General features: G+C 42.3%; 1 protein-coding gene and 1 long non-coding RNA gene across 8 annotated transcripts in view; one reads left to right on the top strand and one right to left on the bottom strand.

Annotated features, from left to right (window-relative positions):
• The first annotated feature begins 320 nt into the window (after positions 1–320).
• LOC122232534 overlaps positions 321–22,362 on the top strand; it is a 28,284-nt gene continuing 6,242 nt past the window's right edge. Inside the window, exons 1-3 of one of the 2 annotated variants that reach the window (XR_006209874.1) lie at positions 321–482; positions 815–874; positions 17,358–17,542. This is a non-coding gene — a long non-coding RNA (uncharacterized LOC122232534). The remainder of the gene's footprint in view (positions 483–814; positions 875–17,357; positions 17,543–22,362) is intronic. The other variant, XR_006209875.1, reaches the window with a different exon arrangement.
• The window catches only part of PIGN (phosphatidylinositol glycan anchor biosynthesis class N), a 103,180-nt gene continuing 98,682 nt past the window's right edge, over positions 17,865–22,362 (bottom strand). For all 6 annotated transcript variants that reach the window (XM_007080452.3, XM_007080455.3, XM_007080457.3 and 3 more), the window contains one exon: positions 17,865–18,175. In XM_007080452.3, coding sequence (XP_007080514.1) covers positions 18,052–18,175 — 124 coding nt within the window. In that variant the 3' untranslated portion in view covers positions 17,865–18,051. The remainder of the gene's footprint in view (positions 18,176–22,362) is intronic.

Genomic DNA, 22,362 nt, shown 5'->3' on the forward strand with positions numbered 1-22,362 from the left:
ATACAGTATGCAATACATATACAAAACATGTGTTAACCGACTGTGTTCTCGGTAAGGCTTCCGGTCAACAGTGGTCTATTAGGAGTTATATTGGGGGAGGTCAAAAGTTACAGGCGGATTTTTTTACCGCGCTGTTCGGCACCTCTGACCCCCGTGTTGTTCAAGGTCGTCTGCACTCACCTTTCTTCTTGCGACAACGCGAGATGATAAAGCGCCGGCCAGAGGGATGAGTGAGGAGAATGACGTCACAGCGTGACTTAGCGCCGGAGTATCATCTACGTTCTGACGCTGCGTCAGAGGCGTCAGAGGCCGATCACCGGCTTCCGGCTGCGGTCGTCCAGGTAACCGAGACCGCCGAAAGCGCGGAACTGAAGGTCAAGGGAGACTACTGTATATTGTTCCGCCTTTGAAGAAGTTATTTAACATCAGCGAGTCTCTTGTTAACTAGCTTGTGCCCTCTTCCTTGTGGATTTGAAGAAACGGTATGTTCTTGACATAAGCCCTCGGCCAATTACGTGTATTGCAAGTATCTTTTCTGACTCTTTAAAAGCTTCCCTTTTGACTAACATAATGGAGTCTTTTTATGAACAGAAGTTCTTAATTTTTTTAAAAAAAGATTGTATGTTTTTATTCCTTTTTGAGTAAACTCTACACCCAAGGTGGGGCTCGAACTAACGACTTGGCAATCAAGAGTCACGTGTTCTACCTGCTGAGCCAGACAGGTGCCCCTAGAAGTTCTTAATTTTAATGTAAGTCCAAAACGTCAATATTTTCCCATATACTTAGTGACTTTTGTGCCTATCTTTTCTTCTAGCATTGTGGCTTTCCTTTCCCTACAATGTCCTTGGAACTGCCTTTTTAAATATGGTGTGAGGTATGAATCAAGACACATTTTATTCCCATATGGATATCCAATTGACACAACACCATTTGTATTGAAAAATTGCCTTTCTTTCACTGCTCTCAGGGTCCTTATATATGTGAGTTTATTCCTGAATATTCTATTCTTTTCTACTACTCTATTGATTCACCTTGTACCAACATTATAGTAATTGTGATTTTAGAATAAATTTGCCCGTTTCTACACTACTGCTGACCCTTTGCATTTCCATGTAAGTTTAGAATCAGCTTGACAATTTCCACAACATGGCCTGCTGGGATTTTGATTGGAATTGCACTGAACCTATAAATTAATTTGGGAAGAATTACAACTTTACAAAATGGTCTCTTTATTCTCTCTTCCCAACCACAAACATGGTAATTCCTTCCATTTAGTTCAATATTCTTAGTTTCTTTTAATGATATTATATAGTTTTTACAAAGCAATTAAAAAAAAAACATCTAACAGGTTTGTTGCTAGGCATCTGTGGTTTTGAGTTATTATTATAAATGGTATTATTTTAAGTTTCATTGTACCTCCAATACAATGTTGAATAGGAGTAGAAAAATCAGTATCAGGCATTCTTGTCTCCTTCCCAACCATAGGCAGGAAGCCTATATTTCACCATTAAGTATGTTAGCTCTAGGTTGCAGGCACTAATTTTTATGTTCTTCTCCTCCACTAATTTCCCTTCTTGTCCATCCCTTCTCCATCTTGTGTAAAAACTTCTCAACTTCTCTTGCCTGCCTCTCTCACCTCTTATCCTCTCTTTGTCTTCGTGGGTTTCTGTATTTTTATTTCTTTAATTTTAGTGAGGTTCCAAGAAGGAATCAAGATAAACATGTGTTGAACTTATCATGACTAATTAGAAGTCCCCTAAGAGTAGACATGAAACAATCCATCTTTTTAAGTTTATTTGTTTTGAGAAAGAGAGAGAGAGCAAGCACACGTGTGAGCAGGGGAGGGGCAAAGACAGAGGGGGCAAGACAATCCCAAGCAGGCTCCATGCTGCCAGCACAGAGCCCAACATGGGGCTCTATCCCATTAACCCTGAGATCACGACCTGCACCAAAATCAAGAGTCAGACGCTTAACCGACTGAGCCACCCAGGTGCCCTGAAACAACCCCTTTTTTAATTAAGGTGTACTTAATACACTGTATGACAGTTCTGTTTCCTAAATTGGCAGGTTTTTTTTTTACAAGTTTCTTTTTAAATCTTCATGGATTTGAAAAAATGTGGGAAGCAGAAATATATCACATACATCAGTTGTACCTTCCTTAAGTGATAAAATAATAAAGAAATTTTATTTCACCGTAATTAGAATCTCACTTTGAGGTGCCAGAAGCCACCTTTATCTCCAATGATTTTTTTTAGTTGTGATTTATTTTTTAAGTACTCTCTACACCCAATATGGGGCTTGAACTCACAATCCCAAGATCAAGAGTTGAATGCTCTATGAACTAAGCCAGCCAGGCACCCCTCAAATGATTTTCTTTATAGGCCGATGTGCTGCTTTTCTGACAAATTCAACTCCCCACTTCCTGGAGGACTCCCTTAGGCATCCCTGAGTAATGACCATTGAGCCTTTGCTTACGTACCTCCTATGCCAAAGAGTTTATCCATGTATAGAAACAAATATTTATCTCAATTTCACACTTAAAGGAGGTTCACTTAGGCGTGCATACTGAAAATAATGGAAAACCCAACTAAACAGGGGCTTAAACAAAGCAGGGGTTTTATTATTGTCATAGAAGAAGGAGTCCAGGAGTGGTCATCCAGGGCTGGTCTGGCAGCTCCCTGGGGCTACCAGCAACCTGCCCTGTTTCTTGCTGTCCGTTCCTTCATTTTCAGGCCAAGCATGGCCTTTAGCACCACGTTTATAAGAAGTGTCCTCCACCTCCAGAAAAGGTGGAAGGAAAGTGCAAAAGGCGTGGCCTGTTGAGTCAACCCCTTTATAAGGAGCATTCCCAAAAGCCTCCCCAGGCAGCCTGCTCTTACATCTCATTGGACAGACCGTTTCACCTTAACCACAAAGACTGAGGTCTATATTTTGGCAGGCCACCCTGAGTTAGTAAAACAGGGAAGGGTAGTCGATACTGGGTCAGCAGCAAACAACGGAGTCTGTTACAAGACTTTACCTGTTTTCCCCTGTTGATTCCTTTCCCCCATGAGAGAAGAGCAGTCAGAGCCTGTGACAATAGCTCAAAACTCCAGGGACCAGCTCTGAGCCATCTGGGAAGTGATGGCCATTAGGACGTGAAGTCAAGAACAGAGGAATCTCTGAGAATCTACAGAGAAAGCACAGTGGGTTCCTACTTCCCTGAGGAAAGGAAGCTTAGCAAAGTCCCCCTGGATGACCTCCAGCCAATCTGGTGGAGCTAGGAGGCTGGCAGAGGGAGAGAGCAAGTCGAAGACCAAAATAGAAACAGCTGTTGGCTGCGTTTTCCGGCCCTAAGGGAATCGCTTGTGCACATGTTCCGTGAAACAATTCCGTTTGATCCATACACATGTAAAAATCATTGCCTCCTTCACTTTTCAAGTGCTTGGAGTTACTCCTTTCTTATTTAAGCCTTACATTCACCAAGGCTCCACACGGCCATCAGCCTGAACTTGTAGAACTACCAACCCGGTACCCACAGGCCATATAATGCTTACTTCCCACTCATTACTCTAGAAGTTTCATTTTTTTGTGGCCTACCACAGACTTCTCTGTCGTGCCAGGCCCCAGGCTTAAGTTCACTGCTTGCTATCATTTGTCCTCATAATAACCTTAACGTGAATGCAGTTTTTAAGATGAGAAAACTGGGGCTCCAGAGGGAGCGGTTCCAAGGTTCAGATCCACATCCGACAGACTGATTCTAAAACCAGGTACATGGAACAAAAGCCTTCTCCTCGTTTCCTTGGAGCCAGAAAGAAGCTAGTCTAACGCTTTGGTTTATAGAGGAAAAAATACACACACAGCCCAGAGGAGTCAAGGACCTGGCCCAGAGTGGCAACTGTAGCGGGCACAGTGAACATCCGAACCCAGTCAACTCACCTCTTGACACAAAATGAGAGTCTGGCGCTACCTGGTGCTTTTAATGTTTGGAGGGCTTAACCCTCCTTTTTGCCAGAGAGGGACATCGTTTTCAAAGCTGAATGTTCCTTCAAGACACTTCATTAACCACATTAGGGTTTTTACTTTATAGACTAACAGAACACATAGTTTAAAAAAATATCACATCCTGAATGTAAACAGCTAGGGGACCCTACCGGGAACCAGCTCGCAACACATTTAACTTTATGATTTTGCTGAAAACCAAAAACAAAGCAAATTGTCTTTAAATTTATTGAAATAACCCTTTTTTCCCTTCATCTCAGAGGAACCAGTTAGGAGGCAAAACAGGGCTCCCTTTAGGAGGCAGGTGACCCACTGCTCCACAGCTTGATACCCTAGTCATCATCTGTTCCTTGGAGAGGTCCTCCCTGACCTGCCTTTCTAAAGGAAATTCCTCATTACAGCACATTTGGGATTCTGCTTCTGGCCACAGCAGATTAATTGCTACTGGACTAGCTCTCCTACAGAGAACAACTCTAACACTAGACAAAGCACATGGAATTACGGTTTCCAGAAGTTGGGCAAAAGGCAGCACAAGTCTGTGATCCCTAAGAGAGGTGTCCCATGATACCCTTTCTGCAGGCACTTTTTAGACTATGTCACAAGGAGGAAGCCAAACGGAGAACAGTGGTCTTGCTGAGCTGAGGAGAAAGAAATTGGAAGTTTGGACTAGTGCAATTGGAAAGTGCAGGGCAAGGTGCCTAGAGAAGGGAGTTATGCAGGGAGAGTTCCAGATATCTGCGGGCAGTGGCGGGGGGGGGGTGCCCTTGAGTCTTTGGCTAAATATCAGGCTACTCATCTTAGGACAAGACACCATGAGGCTGATCCAAGATGCTGCAGGACTGAGCAAGTACTGGAGCCTACATAGGTCTGGGTCATGTTCAAAGACTGGCCAGTCAGAGTGGAGAAATGTCATTGGCCCTGGCTACTCAATAGAGACCCCAGAGAGGCTATTCTAGACCGACACTGACACAGCTCTAAAACAGCCCTTGAACATATCAAGATGATCTACAAATTCACCACGAGCCAGAGCAAAATTCCACACTGTATTAAAGAAGCAACAGAGTCTAAACACTCAACTGTGTAGCACCCATAGCTAGCTTACGATCCGTAATTTCCAGACATGTGAAGAAGCCGTAAGATATGATCCACAACCAGGAGGAAAACAGCTCATTGAAAGACCTAGAAATGACAGAGATGATGCAATTAGCAGAGAAAGACCTACATATAGATCTTTTAAACAGCTCTATTTTGTAATGGGCAAAATATTTGAATGGACACCTCACCAAAGAAGATATACTGGCATTAGCATATTAACACAGTAGTCATTAGAGAAATGCAAACACAAACCACAGTGAGATTCCACTACACGCCTATTAGAATGGTTAAAATGTAAAAAGACCATGTCAAGTGTTGGCAAGGAACCGGGACTCTTACACTCTTTTGGTGGGACTAAAGACTGGTACAAACACTTTGGAATACAGTTTGAAAACATATTTAAAAAATAAACATACACCTACCATATGATCCAGCCATTCTACTCCTAGGTAATTATCCAAGAGAAAAGGAAGTATACGTTCACATGTTCAAAGACTTACATACAGATGTCGATCGCAGCTTTATTTATAACAATTCCAAACTGGAAACAACGCAAATGTCCATTAAAAGATGGGTAAAGAAACAAAGTGTGGCATAGGTCATGTCAAGATCCCTGTAAGGTTTTAAGATGTTACTCTGATTGCAAGCTAACAAGGTATCTTCATAGACCCAGACAGAAGACTTCTGAGCCACAGGCAAAAGACAGTTTAATACGCGTGGCAATAATGTAGCTACAGTGATATAACCACCTCCTTTCTCTGAGCTGCAGTCCCACTGGGTGATATGAAGAGTGTCAGGTGTTGCCTTCACACTCAGTGTGTGTGTGTGTGTGTGTGTGTGTGTGTGTGTATGTAGGGGGGTGTTGTAGCAGAAGAAACATTGAGATTTGGAAGCCCTGACTTTATACAGGAGCTACTGGTAAACCAGTCCATTTTCTCCTCTGGAAGGAAGTCCTCTACCAGAATTTCTGTGAAGCAAATGAAGTCAACTTTTACTGGCAACTGTCATGAAGTGTTTAAGTTTTCTTTTGCTGCATAATCACCACAAACTTAGCATCTTGTTTTAAAAAAAAGCAGGGGAGCTCGATCCCATGAACCGTGAGATCCTGACCGGAGCTGAAATCAAGAGTCGGATGCTTAACCAGCTGAGCCACCCAGGCACTTCATAACCCATTTATGTTTGATTCGGATTTCGTTTACAGTGCTGTCACTTTTGGTTTCTTTGTCACAATTTCATCTTTATTGGTCAATTCCCTCTTATGATTATCCATTTTTGTAAGAGGTCATGTGGTTTTATCACTGGGAGACAAAGAGGCAACAGAATGACACGCATTGCTGTCTGCGTACAAACTGAATAACCGACGTGCGTCGACCACCTGACCCACTGACAGACTTTGAAAGGAGTAACATGACTGGTCAGTGCTCATGATGTGCATCTTGTATTTACATAGTGACCTGGGGACCGAGGAACTACCTGTGAAGTTCGTCCTTCATGAAATTACTGTCGATTCAACAACCTGCAAAAGATTTGTCTGAATTCAGGTTCAGTCAGTCTTTTACCTAGACGATTGCCATCCATGCGTCTCAAACCCGTCCGGGTTAATGATAACTGCCCCCAAAAGGCTTACTTCAAGTATTACGACTGTGAGATCTCCTCCAATTTCTTTCCACCTTGTCAGAAGTTATCAGTTTCCCTCTGGGCTCCCACAGAGCTTGGGATATATATTAGTTATATCACATATATCACGAGAGCCCAGTGATCTGTCTATATCTCTGTCATTTGCTGCAATGTCGGTAGCACGTGGTAAGAACCCAGTAAATCTTTGTTAAAGGGACAGAAGAATTACACAGAATACTTAGGTAATAAGAAATAGTATTCTCAGCTCCAGAAATGTGAATGTGGAGATCTACATGACAGAATATAGTTTAATGCTATTTTATGCCTTTTCAAGAGATCACTTAAAAGTAGGAAGAAAATCAGCACCCAACTCTTGGTTTCAGCTCAGGTCATGACCTCACAGTTCGTGAGTTCGAGCCCTGCATCGGACTCTGCACTGATAAGTGTGGAGCCTGCTTGGGATTCTCTCTCTGTCTCCCCCTCTTTCTCCGCCCCTCCCCCATTCACTCTATTTCTCTCAATAAATAAATAAATAAATTAGAAGTAGGCAGACAATCAAAGGGTCTGGGAAGCTAAAGGATTATAAACTCTAAAGAATGGCATCCCCCTGAATTTCAAAAGCAAGTGAAAAGTCTCATTCTGTGTCTGATTAGTACAGACTCCACCGCCCCAAGAACTAACCAAAGACAAATTATCCCAATACAGGCAGAAGAGCCAAGATAAATAGCAGCCTGCAGGCCCCCTTAAAAAGCCAAACCTTTCAAACTGGAGAGTGATCTACTTTAAAAGTGTCTCGGGTAATAACCATAACATAGAGTTTGATGTCTGTTATTACTTCACAATGTATGCAATAAGCTTTCCTCCGCTGCCATCCTGTCAAAGACATTCCAGAATGGATCTGCTCTGGGGACTTGACAGACACATCACGAGTTGCCAGAGGAGGAAGGAGGTGACACTTTTGTCGTCACAGACCAAGTGTGAAACCAGAACAACCGCCAGTGTGCAAAGCAGGGTGGCTTGGGAAGGAGCCTTCCCCTGAGGGACAAGCTTTTAAAAAGACACCGAGATGATAAATACTTATTTTTATTTAAATGCACCCCCCCCCTTGCCCCCCAACAGCACATATTAAATTCCAATATCCTTGCTCAAACTGCGCCCTCCTGCAGCCAGGCTGTTGCCAGCACCGGGTTCTGTGACCCACAGGTAGATCCTGGCAAATTCGCTTCCAACTCCCTCCCCCACTGCCCCTGGTGACAGTGAGGATGAGGATAAGAATGCCTGAGCCTTGTGAGGTGTTTCAGGCCTTTGTATACCTGGCCCTCCTGGGGGAGTCTTTCTTTGGCGCTGGTTATGGCAGAACCTACAAGAGCAGCAACATAACAGGGGGATGCACCGACTTTATCCATCTGTCCTTCCAAGGTGTCAGCAACCCTGAAACAATGAGTCAAACCATCTTGACAGGCTTAGGCCATTTAGACCATCTACTCTAAAAAGAAACAGAAGAAATTAAAAGCCTCTGAAAACATGTTAGTTGAAGGAAATGCCATTGTTTACGTGGCAGTAGCTGGCAAAAATAGTCTTCTTGGCAAATTTTCAGGAATTTTCTGCTTAAGCTTTTAGAAGCAAGTTTCTACTCCTTCTTGTCCATACTGCGATTCTAATTATTCAAACTGAAAAGCACTGTGCGATAAAGGATGACAACTCTGAACGAAGTGCCATTTTGAAAATGATCTAAATTTTCAGGTAGTTCAAAGTCTCTGGAGTTTTGTTCCAAGTAAGACATGTTACTGTTTCTTGCATAGCAACCACCCAATTCTGTTTTCTTAGTCTTTAGAATATGGATCTAACAAAGCCAAGGTTTGGGGTTTGCCTCCCAAGTAAGGAAGCTGCCATCAGAGGGAAAAAGAAAAAAGGTCTTCGTAGATAGCAACCTCACCCTGATTCCCCCAAAGCAATTCAACATGTTTGTCCTTTGGATAAGTAGATGGGCACCATCATGTCTCCATGTGAAATGCAGCACAGACGTGGTAAGGCTATAAAATGGCGGCCACAAGCAAAGACTATGGAAAATTCAAGCACGACACAGACTCGGGCAAGCCAGTGATGGGGCGTTGTGGAGGCTGCTGGTGACTTTGGTGAGTCACTACCATGAGCCTTCTACGTCATTCTCCCCAGAGCTCTCCCAAGCAGTAACATGATTCTGATTGGGACAGGAAGCGGGCAGTAAGAAGCATTGGTGGAAGATCTCTTCCATGTCCCTTTTTTCTTTGTTTCTTTCTTTCTTTTCTTTTCTTTTAAGTTTATTTATTTTGAGAGACAGAGAGCACACGCATACAGATGCGGGAGGGGCAGAAAGAGAAGGGGAGAGAGAGAATCCCAATCAGGCTCTGAGCTGTCAGTGCAGAGCCCAACATGGGGCCCAATCTCACGAACCCTGAGATCATGACTTGAACTGAAATTAAGAGTTGGAAGCTTAACCACCCAGGCACCCCAGATTTGTTCCATGTTTCTGATGGCTTTATACCACTTTTCATTTTTGCTGCCTTCCTGGGTAAACCCATCCAGAGAATACCTTCGATCCTTCCCTCTTTTTTTTTTTTTTTTTAAATCTTTCTCCTGCTAGCTTTTCTGTCCACCTGCAAAGCCTGAGAACGGGATTGTAAAGTCAGTATTGGATTTTAACCAACTTGGGTTCCTTCACCCAACCTCAGAGCTGACACACAAGGACTCAAGGAAAGCTTTTTGTAGGGAGACCCAGGGGTGCTGGGGTGAACGGAAGAATGGTTGGGCAGACAGATGCATGAAAGGAAGAAAAACTTTTCTTTCTTGAAGGAAAGAGTTTTTGCTCTGTTGACAGTCAGGTGAACCGGCTCAATCTGAAAAAGCTGAATTTGCTGAATAAGAGAATAGGGTATTCAGTACTGGTGACTGCTACAGCCCAGGATCTATTCAGGAGCAAGGCCAGAACCTCAAATTGCCAATCAGAAAAGCAACAGTAACAGCTGGGAGCTGGGGTCACCAGGGATGAGGAGAGCAGACAGTCCTCTGCAGGAGGCACTGACTAGCCATTGACAGAACTGCATCTAACGTAGCAACAGGGGTCACGCGCATCTTCAGTTCTCATCAAAGCTTCACCTCACGAGGCCAAACTGGTAATGCCATCCAGGCCCCACCAGCTCTGTCCACCTCGTGGAAGAGCAGGTCCCCCAGGTAAAACAAGGAAACCGGTAAAACTCTGGCCACACAAGCTCTCCAATCCAGGGGACGGCTAACAGGCCCTCACCTCATTATACTCCCATCTTAGACCCCGGTGAGTTTGGTCAGGCTCTGAGGCCCCGGAAGCATTAAGAACAGCAGCTCCAACCATCGGACTGACATGAGTGAGATAGGATCTTATAAACCGGAGTGTCAGTTAACATTACACAAAATTCGTGGCTTAACAAAGGAAACATCACTTGAAGGCTTCACTCTAAGGTTCAAGGAATGTTCTTGTGATGGTGCCAGGCCCTGTCACGGGGCCTGTGGTGGCATGTCTAGTTCATGCCAAATCTGGATCAAGACTGAGAGGATTTGTGTGCAGGGCTCCTGTGGGAAAATTCCCTCCTGCATTCTGGATTAGGTCATGGATGCCGTGGTGTTAAGGAGGGTGAAGGCTCTTCTCAAATAAGCCCGAGGGCAAAGGTTTGAAAGACAACCAGATTTATGACAAGCTTTCCACTTTCTGGTTTCAACTGAATCCAGATGCATAAACACCAAAAATATTGAAGGGAAATGGAAAGTCTAAGGAGCTCTTTACTTCCAGAAAAATATGGCTGAAATATTCCAGAAAAAAATCATCAGCAATCTTGACATTAAAGAGTGTTTAACTCCACCCCTAAGTTTACGCGCTGATATCTTTATATCCACGTTTTAGGGTGAACTATGGTACTCAAGCTCGTGATCCAGAAAACTTTATGAATTAGCCATGCAAGTGCCGTGATTCAGTCTGATTCTGTAAAGCTAAATTCCCCATATATATTCATTTCCTAGGGGTGCCATAACAAATTATCACCAACTGGGTGGCTTAAAACAATGAAAATTTATTCTCTCAGAGTTCTGGAGCCCAGAAGTTGTAAATCAAGGTTGCTGGGGAAAACCCTCCTTCTGAAGGCCCGAAGGGAAGATCCTTCCTGGCGTCTCCCAGCTTCTGGTGGCCCCTGGCCTTTCTTGCCTTGTGGCTGCATCACTGCCTCTGTCTTCACGTCATTTCTTCTCTCACAAGGACACTTGCTATTGGATTTATGCCCCCCCCCCCGCCCCCGGATAATCCAGAGTGATTTCATCTCAAAACCCTTAATTATATCTGCAATGACCGTCTTCCTAAATAAGGTCACATTCACAGGGTTAGGGTGTGGACATATCTTTCCAGCGGCCACAATTTGACCCACTACACTAAGCACACTCTGGACTTTCAGGTCTTTACAAAACTTCAAGTGCTTGAAACAGTCAGCAAATATTCCCTTTCTTATTATAATGCTAATGAAATAAAAGTGAGGAAACTTTGCTCCTTTTGCTTTATATACCACTTGGAAGACAGCTGGCATTTGCCTCAAATGTGAAGAATCCGGTGTAAGCATGTCACATGCCTATTACAGACGTGTAGGCAACTTCAAAAGTATGTTTTCTTAATCGTGCTGTTTACCCTTGATTATGCACACACAACTGCAGAGTCTAGTTTTCATGTCACCTGCTTGGGTACAGTGACTGTGCTTTCGGAAGCAAAAATCTACAAATGCTCGTATGCAGATTCCGGGATATAATGTTTCGGCGGCAACCGTCTGTTGAAAATGTAAAAGCAAAGCCAGCCTGCCAGTCTTATACTAGTTGTGGGATCTTTATAAATCACCCTGGGCTTCAGTTTTCCCATCTGTAAAATGGTATAATAATACCTACTTCACAGGGTTGTTACGAGGATTAAATAGTTCAGTATGTGTAAACCATTTAAACAGGGCCTGGCACTTTGTAAGTTTTACCATAATTTTTTAAAAAGCCATAAATAGAAATTGCACTAAACATTGAAGAGTTACTTGTACAAACACATTCAAGGCATGCACATCAATTAACGCTCTTGGATGCAAGTCACAGGAGATCGAGACAAAATTATGTTGGAAATAAATGGGAAGGGTTCCAAGATGGTTGGAACAAAGGGAACTTGGGCAGCAGAGGGCAGAGCCACAGAGATCTGTGAAGAACATCACTGAACTATTCTGTCCCATTGATTTCCAATCTAGAAAGCATAAGGTAAAAAGAATATACAAAAATCAGCATTTTAAGTGGAGTTTTGGAATGGTTCTTATCTGCTGTCCTTAGAAATCGCAGTAAAAATAAGCCTTCTTTTTGTCAGATAAGCATGTGATGGAAGGTTACCTACTAGAAGGTATCTAGAGTATCTCAATCCAACCTAACCATCAATAGCTCCTGAACTTTGCATCTTAGAAATTTTCTCTCCTTGGGGCGCCTGGGTGGCTCAGTCGGTTAAGCGGCCGACTTCGGCTCAGGTCATGATCTCGCAGTCCGTGAGTTCGAGCCCCGCGTTGGCCTCTGTGCTGACAGCTCGGAGCCTGAAGCCTGCTTCAGATTCTGTGTCTCCCTCTCTCTCTGCCCCTCCCCTGCTCACGCTCTGTGTCTCTCTGTCTCTCAATTATAAATAAACATTAAAAAAAATTATAAAAAAAAAAAAAAGAAATTTTCTCTCCTTTCTAGCTTGAAAGTCTTGCGAAGAACTCAGATTGGCCCAGATTGGGTCAGATGTGCACCTCTAAATTTGTCAACTATGGTGAAGGAAAAGTCATAAGAAACCACTTGGCTCCTGCCAGAGATCCACGGTTAACAATGGAGGCAGACTTAGTCCCGAGGAGAGAGTGCCAAGCAGACATTGGCACAGCTGAGCGCTGTATACTCACACCATGTCTACACTGAACATCAGAACCGATGGGAACCAATTCGTGAAGAAAACCCATTATTTGTATACACACTGGGTTCGAACATGGTTGAGAGAGAGGAGTGACATGAAAAGAGAGAAAACAGGGCAAGAGAGACATAAATAAAACAGAAAACCCAAGGAAGGCATAAAACTTTAGTAATCGCCTTCTGTAGGCAAGTCGCAAGAGAGTAAGCCAATATTTGCTGTGATTTTTATTTTTCTGGTAAAGGCTATAAATTTATGGTATAAAGACTTAGTCCAGATTCTATCAGGGCTGTCTGATGATCTGTGATGGACTGGATGCCATCCATATGGTACTACTGAAGGGTCCCACATGAAAGACTAAATCATCATAGGCATAATTTATACAGAGGCAAGTAAAGTTGCTAGTACACTTTTTAAGTGTATTTATTTTGAGAGAGAGAGAGAGAGCACAAGCAGAGGAGGGGCAGAAACTGAGGGGGTGGGGGGGACAGAGAGACAGAATCCCAAGCAGGCTCTGCACTGCCAGCACAGAGCCCGACACGGGGCTCAAACTCATGAACCTGTGAAATCATGACCTGAGCTGAAATCCAGAGTCAGATGCTGAACCGATTGAGCCACCCAGGCACCCCAAATTGCTAGTACATTTTAAAGTTTTCCCACATTAGGGGTTAAAATCTTTTCAGGAAAACAGATTCAATTAAACATGCAACACCCCAAAACAGTGTGACAAACTAAGGTTTTAAGTGTCAAAGTGTATGACAACATTTCTAAAGTATGCTCTCCAGCTGGAGGGGAGACTTTAAGATAGGTCACCAGCCAAGCAAGTAGAAGCTGCTGGTGTACTGCGATCTTTCTCCCTCCATAATGCGTAGATCAAGTTAAATTCCCTAAGTACTACAATAAATACACCTACTAACTTTGTTTGACCAAGTGCTTCTCAAATATATTTGATCAGGGAACCCTTTTTATTATGACATCTGTATCCTAAGTAACCGATGTTCTAAGGGACATACTTTGAGAAATGCTAGGTGGCAAATAAATACTGCAGTTCGAGTTGAAAATAGTTGTGATCTGTTTGTGTCTCTAAAGAAATTAGTAAGTGATACATTACTTCTCAAATGCCCTTGTTATAGAATGAGTTATTCTGTACTGTATTAAGTGCAGAAATCTCATCTGCCTTTTTTACATACCATGCTGATGCAGAAATGTGAAAATGCTACAACATGTTACCATAGTACTGAAAACACGTACCATAACAATCCCATTTCAAAGCATCTTACAGAGGATGAGAAAATGTCAATATATAAAGAACGACTCTGGAAAGGTGAGAAATTACCAAGTTCTCTCTGGTCCCTTAGAGGAGTCCTTGGAACTGCCCGAAGGATGGTGGGGGGGGGGGGTCCGCCCCAAATGACTGAGTCAATTTAGCTCACTCTCTTCAGGCCCCTTGACCAGCCGGTGTCTAGGGTAGATATAGGAGCTCACCAGGCTCTCCCCTGCAGAGCTGATGCCCCCCCTCCCTGTTTTTATATTATTTTTGCTTCCTTTCCTTCATGTTCCTCTGTTTTGTATCTTAAATTCCTCATATGAGTGAATTCATATGATATTTGTCTTTCTCTAATTTCACTTACCATAATACCCTCTAGTTCCATCCACATAATTGCAAATGGCAAGATTTCATTCTTTTTGATTGCTAATACTCCATTTTGTGTGTATATATATATATATATATATATACACACACACACATACATACATATATATGTATGGATATATATGTATATATATATACACACATATATATGTACATATATATGTGTATATACACACATATATGTATATCTGTACATATATATATGTACACACATATATATGTATATATGTATACATGTATATATGTGTGTACATATATATGTATATGTATATATGGATATATGGATAAAGAATGTGTATATATACACACACACACACATATACATACATATATATGTATGTATGTGTGTGTGTGTGTGTATATATATATATATATATATATATATATATATACATTCTTTATCCATTCATCCATCAATGGACATTTGGGCTCTTGCCATACTTCAGCTATTGTTGCTAGTGCTGCTATAAATATTGGGGTGCATGTGCCCCTTCGAAACAACATACCTGTATCCCTTTTTTAACATTTTTAATTTTTTTTTTAATGTTTATTTTTGAGACAGAGAGAGACAGAGCATGAACGGGGGAGGGGCAGAGAGAGAGGGAGACACAGAATCTGAAACAGGCTCCAGGCTCTGAGCCATCAGCCCAGAGCCCGACGCGGGGCTCGAACTCACGGACCGCGAGATCGTGACCTGGCTGAAGTCGGACGCTTAACCGACTGAGCCACCCAGGCGCCCCACATTTTTAATTTTTTGAGGAACCTCCATACTGTTTTCCAGAGTGGCTGCCCCAGCTTGCATTCCCACCAACAATGCAAAAGAGATCCTCTTTCTCTGCATTCTCACCAAAATCTGTTGTTGCCTGAGTTGTTAATGTTAGCCATTCTGACATGTAGGTGTGAGGTGGTATCTCATTGTAGTTTTGATTTGTATTTCCCTGATGATGCATGAGGTTGAGCATTTTTTCACGTGTTGGTTGGCCATCTGGATGTCTTCTTAGAAGTGTCTATTCATGTCTTTTGCCCATTTCTTCACTGGATTATTTGTTTTTTGGGTGTTGAGTTTGGTAAGTTCTTTATAGATTTTGGATACTAACCCTTTGTCTGGTATGTCGTTTGCAAATATCTTCTCCCATTCTGTTGGTTGCCTTTCAGTTTTGCTGATTGTTTCCTTCGCTGTGCAGGTTTTTATATTGATGAGGTCCCAATAGTTCATTTTTGCTTTTGTTTCCCTTGCCTCCGGAGACGTGTTGAGTAAGAAGTTGCTGTGGCCAAGGTCAAAGAGGTTTTTGCCTGCTTTCTCCTCGAGGGTTTTGATGGCTTCCTGTCTTACATTGAGGTCTTTCATCCATTTTGAGTTTATTTTTGTGTATGTTGTAAGAAGGTGGTCCAGGTTCATTTTTCTGCGTGTTGCCGTCCAGTTTTCCCAGCCCCACTTGCTGAAGAGACTGTCTTTATTCCATTGGATATTCTTTCCTGCTTTGTCAAAGATTAGTTGGCCATACGTTTGTGGGTCCATTTCTGGGTTCTCTATTCTGTTCCATTGATCTGAGTGTCTGTTTTTGTGCCAAGACATTTGTGTTCTAAATAGTGCATACTAAATATAATAATACAGAGAATTAAAACATTGGTTAATTATGAATAGACTGCGGGTAGTTTCCTCAATCCTTAGAGTATCCTCCAAGGTTTATCCACGGTCCATGTGACATACCATGGCTCTTTTGTTCAGTATTTTCTCAACCTGATATGCCGCCTTTAATTCCCATAGCAATTCCTAATTTAAGCAAATGCTAACTAGCAAATGTCTTAAGTTTGATTTGGAAATCTGGTATTAATAGTTAAAATGAAAAAGTAAATGACTTAAACAGAAATACATTTAAATAATATTTATTTTTTCTGTTATTCAGTGTAAAAATATGCATTTCAAAATGCTAAGATATTTGATAAGATGCACAACAGAAAAGGCCTGTCTAGAACTCTGTTCCCCAAAGTCTGAGGGGTCCAGGTAACAGTGCGGCAAGGCGAGCCCACGGCTGCAAGTACACATCGCTCTTTTGTCAGCTCACATGGACACAGGACAACATGAAGACGTGCTTCAAAGAGCAAAATAAAGGCAAATCGCTGAGCACCTTTTACAATGTCATAATAAAATATTCATTAATTCCTCTGTGTGGAAATCTGGGAAAAGATGGAAGGTAAAACTAGGCATAAAAGGAGTTAAATGGTGTTTATAAAGTCGATTTTCGCTGACTTGTGAAAAAACCGATTAAAAATCCTGAGGCAACGTGAAAGTTCACGGGTTCCGTATCTGCCAATACCATCATCCGTGACAGCAGCTGCTTAGTTGTCCAGCAAGATTTTATATCAGACACGGATGCAAGTGGTCTTACACTGAAATCTGCGTCTCTTTCTTTTCTTGTACCATAGTGCTGTCATTGGTACATGAAGTACTATCACGACTTATTACCGCACTTCATTGTAAGCAGAAATTAAGAAAGTGCGTTTTGCCAAACTGCTTTTTGAACCTTCTAAATTGTATTTGTTCACTCACCGGCCAATTTAAAAAAGATAGTATTTTGTAGGGGGCTTCCTGGTCATTAATGTGAACTAGTAATGCAATAATTTAACTCAAAAGGAATTTTTTAAAAAATGGGACTCAGACTAGCAAAGCTTAGCATCAGCCAAAATCTACCGGCACACCATGGGCTAAAGGCCAAGTCTACAGTGATACATAAAGGTCACTTTATGAAAAACCCAAATAAAAATTACTCTCAAACTATTCTGTCCATTAGAATTAGTTTACAAATGGAAATTTAAATTTAGTGAGAGGACTCTAAGCCTTTGGGCTAGAATCTTCCAACCAGAAAGATAAGCAATTTTAACACTGATTCCTATGATATGGTCAGAAAGTTTAACACTGACTTAAAGAATTCTGTTGAAACAATATGTGCTAAAAGCTATGCGGGTAACAGATACGGAGTCTACAAGTAAAAATTAATCCTTTAAAAATTTTTCTCCGAATCAGACATAAATACCAAGTATTTTCTACCTTTCTATCTACAGAAATTCCAATGGGAATCCAGAAATGGAAAGAAAAAAAAAAAAAAAAAAAGAAAACAAAAAGGGACGGTCAACCTGCACCTGGCTGGGACACTATGAAAACCCTGAAGAGCACGAAGAAGACAGTGTCGCTGCACTCCGAGGGAAAATGGCAAACGCCTGCCAACACTGTTTCTACTGAAGCTTCGGTAAGGAACAGATCCTGATTCTCTTTCTAGCGTGATCATTCCTTGCAAAACCAGGGCTGAGCGCCGATAAAGATTTGTGGTGCAGCCGGGTGACCTGCTCCAAGCTCAGCCAGTGCTGGCCGTGGACGTGAGCAGCACCGCCCCCACGGGAGCACATTCTCGGCCGCATCTAGGGGACGCTGCGCGGTTGCTGAGCCGACCGTTCCAGGTGCTCTAAAAAAGCTCAGTGAGAGGGGCCGACAGCTAAAGGAAGAAACTGAAAATGGAGAAAGTCCACGATGCCCTTCCACAGACAGAACCACTATTTGACACACACAGAAACTCAAGAAAATGGAAGCTCCTTTATTGCAGATAACCTGTAAACTCAGACTTCCGCATGTCTTTTTCTCTGTAGGAGCAGAATATGCTGTATATCAATGTCCATTTTCTTACTGAATCCTTGATAAGAGTTTAGTGTAAAAGGAGAACGGGAAGCAGGATCCAGATGTTAAATGATGGCTTGGGCAACATCATATGAGGTGGCTTTTGGGTTTGCCATAGAGTCTGAGTTTCTTTGTCGTGAGCAGGTGGGCGAGGCCATTGAGAAACACCAGAACGATGGTCATGGACATGACAATCACGTAGTGGCTGATGCTACAGAAAGAGAAAAAGAAACATGTTACAGGAAGACACAACACACATGGGAAAGAGGAGAGCTCTCTAAATACTGTTTCTAAATGTATACATAAAATACACAGAATTACAAAAGATACCAGTGATGGTTCTTAAGTTTATCTATATATTTATTTCTAGTACTCTCTACAGCCAGCTCATAACCCCGAGAGCAAGAGTCACATGCTCTTTGAACTGAGCCAGTCAGGTACCCCGATGATCTGGAAATAGGTATCAAAACGTTAAAAAACCAATTTGTCACAGAAGCAGTGATGAGCACAAATATTTCGAGGTATGTCCAATAACTGCAACGTGTTATGAAAATGTCTGATTGGTATTGGCACTGCCTGTGTCTTTGTCACCGATAGAAACTGAATTTCCAAATCCAGCTTTTAGAAACAAAGACAATTTTCCGCCTCTAATTCTTGCTCCCTCTGAATAACATCCACAGACTCCCCAAGATATCCCCAGGTTTAGTGGTTTGGCATTTTAGAGCACACCATTCTGTGCTTTGATGGAAGTTAGAAGTACTTCAACAAAACTACCAGCTACCCTCCCCCCACCCCAAAACATTACCCAAATTCAAATTCAGGGAAGTAAATGTTTCAGTCAAGGAATCTAAACAAAGGAAAAAGGATACATTTCTTTATGAATCTCTAAGTCAAAGCTACTATCTCCCAGATTCTGCTTTTTTAGACCTTTTATCACTTTTAACACTTTCAATTATTTTAAATGCTTTTAATATTTTAAATTTTTTAAAAGGCTTATTTATTTATTTTGAGAAAGAGGGAGAAGAGAGCATGCACGTGAGCGGGCTAAGAGCGTGGAGCCCCACTTGGGGCTCGACCCCACAAACCGTGAGATCATGACCTGAGCCAAAAGCAAGAGTTGGACCCTTAGCTGACTGAGCCACCCAGGTGCTCCTAAATTACTTTAAAACAAATAAATATTAAATATGACTTGGTTTCTTAACAAGGTAAGTTTCATGACACCAGTAGATAGGTGACTATCCCTAAATTTAATGGAAGTCTGTTTATAAGAGGTATTTTATAGATCACTTATCTCCTTCGAGTGGCCTGAAATCACAAACTTTGGGCCCATTTAAGCTAACATTATTGGCAGGAAACAGTCGTGAAGCTCATCACCTTCATGCAATTGAGCCATAAGGCATTCAGCTTGTGATATTTTCCATCAATCAGGTCTTGGTATCCTCTCAGCACACCAGAGTTAAAGAAGCATTCAATTTCAACTGTAAATGAGTTTGGCTGTTCCCACTCCCTCGCCTTGACTATTCTGACATCATTTAAATCAGCAATTCTCAAGGTGTACATGTGTGATTGGTAGAGGGACAGGGTGTCTGTGTGGAGGGGCGTACAGAATCACCAGGAAGGCCTATTCAGCCTGTACAAGGGGTGATAGATAAAAGGTTGATTGTACTTTTCAATCAGGGTAAGGGGCAACGGAAGCAGGTCAAATCTGTCGGATGTACTGGAGAAGACAAGTTTGAGAATCACTGATTTTTAATAAAGTTTAGTATTCATTATAAGAGTAAAGATATTTTATCGCACTTATTAGTGATATTTCGGAGGATATTAAAATAGTATTGAACATAATGAGAAGTTATCATTATATCTAAAGAGAAATGACACTCGAGTTGCCATCTGTATTTTTGTTCAATTTTTTAATGTTTTTATTTATTTTTGAGAGAGAGAGAGAGAGAGAGACACACACACACACAGAGTTCAAGCTGGGGAGGGGCAGAGAGAGAGGGGGAGACACAGAATCAGAAGCAGGCTCCAGGCTCTGAGCCGTCAGCACAGAGCCCGATGTGGGGCTTGAACTCACGAACCGTGAGTTCATGACTTTAGCAGAAGCTGGGCGTTTAACCGACTGAGCCACCCAGGCGCCCGTCATCATCTGTATTTTAATGAAGTATAACAACAGTGCATGCAGGAAACAACTCCAAATGAACACCACTAGCAAATCAAACCAATCAAACCGATGATCCTGCCTCTATTCACTTCACACCAAACACATTTAGAACATAAATTTAAATATGTTTTTATAGTTATGAAAATGACCTCAAAGGACTTTTTCTCTAGTTTTAAGAAATGCACTTCTTTCAGTACACCATATAAAAGGCAGTACTCTGTTAAGTTTATGACCTGCTATGAATGAAGATACAGTACAAAAGATCAAAAGAAGAAAATACTACATTGTAGCTCTGTCAGCCCAGCTCAGTTTTATGGCCTGGGCAGAATATTTTTCACACGGCTGTTAAAAGAACACCTGATGCCACAAGGTCCTCCAGAGAACCACAGGCTCAGCTGACGACACTGGCTGGAGTAGATTCCTGTAAGAGTCTCAATTTAACTCTGATAAAATCTGCTCAGAAGATGCATTTTGAAACATATTGGCCTATACACATAAACGCAAATACCGTCTCAGGCCCTAATAATACAATCTTTACTTTTTTTTAAGTTTATTTGAGAGACAGACAGACAGAGAATCGCAAGCAGGTTCCACACTGTAGGTACTGAGCCTAATATGGGGCTCAAACTCATGAACTGTGAGATCACAACCTGAGTCGACATCAAGAGTCAGGCACTTAAACTGAGTGAGCCACTCAGGCATCCCAACACAATCTTTATTTATTTATTTTTAAAAGTTTTTAAAAATTTCATTTATTTTGAGAGAGAGGGAGAGAGAGAGAGACAGAGAAGGAGAGAGAGAATCCCAAGCAGGCTCCACACCGTAGGTGCAGAGCCTGATGCAGGACTCAAACTCACGAACTAAGAGATCATGACTTGAGCCGAAATCAAGAGTTCACACACTTAACCAACTGAGACACCCAGGCGCCCCTACAATCTTTATTTTTAAAGAAACTATTACTTATTTGTTAACCTGAAACTAATTGCTGAGGAATCTCGCAAACCTATTTTGAAAACCCACTGCAATCGCCACGCTGACACTATGACCATCGTAGCCACACGCAGACCACATTCGCAGGGCTGGTGAGCTCCCAGTCCCCTAGAGAATCCTGGGACACAGTCTCACCTTTTCTGTGTTCATAAAGCAATCACAGTAAGGACAAAAGGACAACATTCCATCCCTGTGTATAACAGGCATATTAGAGCTGGAGTTATTAACTGTATTACTAATAAAAAGGAGTTTAGAAGTAAAATTAGTCACAAAGGAAAACTACCGCAGGAGCATAATTCAAATAACTCGGGCCTGGTAAGGAAACACTGCCAATAAGTTTAGTAACATCTGCAACATGATAAGAAACAACTCAGCTTTTCATATATACGTTCACACAGGAATAATGAGAACCCAAAACTTAAAAAGCAACTTTCTCACAAACAGAATGCAGGAAAAAGTACAACAATGAGCTTTTGATATGTGAACCTGATTGTATGGTGCTTTAGCTCGGTCTCTTGAAGCCTCTTTTCCAGCCATTATCCAAGCCTCTTCCTCGCAATAAATTAGATGCCGGGGTGCCTGGGTGGCTCAGTCGGTTAGGTGTCCGACTTCAGCTCAGCTCATGATCTCACGGCTTGTGGGTTCGAGCCCCGCGTCAGGCTCTGTGCTGACGGCTCGGAGCCTGGAGCCTGCTTTGGATTCTGTGTCTCCCTCGCTCTCTGCCCCTCCCCACTCTCTCTCTCTCTCAAAAATAAATAAACATTAAAAAAATTTAAAAAAGAAATTGGATGCCGACAAAGATGCATGAAGCAACTCCTGCCCACCAGAAACTGAACCACAAGGCTCGCCGAGGTGGTGCGTGCCGTTACCACTACACAGGACACCAAGAGAAGATGACAGAATTCTAACTTGTCAACAGGCGAAGCGGCAAAACAAAATCGTCCCGCTACAGCCCCAGTCCGGGTGATTCCGTTAGAAAGCCTAATTTCTCTAACTCAGATTTCAGGTTGTTTCTCCATCCCAACCCCTGCCACCCCCCACGCCCCTCTGCAACCATCTTCCTTCCTTACGAGGGCATGTTTTGGACATTATAATATGGGACAAAGAAGACGAGCAGAGCAAGGGGTGACCAGGGGAGTGTGTGGGGACTTATGAGGCACTGCCGTCAGCCTGATGAAGAGAACCGAGCTCTGAAGTCTCCTATTTCACCCGCCTTCGAGAAGTCTCTCAGGGCAAGCACCCCATTT

This window comes from Panthera tigris, chromosome D3 (genome assembly GCF_018350195.1).
Source record: "Panthera tigris isolate Pti1 chromosome D3, P.tigris_Pti1_mat1.1, whole genome shotgun sequence".
In the NCBI taxonomy this organism is placed as follows: domain Eukaryota; kingdom Metazoa; phylum Chordata; class Mammalia; order Carnivora; family Felidae; genus Panthera; species Panthera tigris.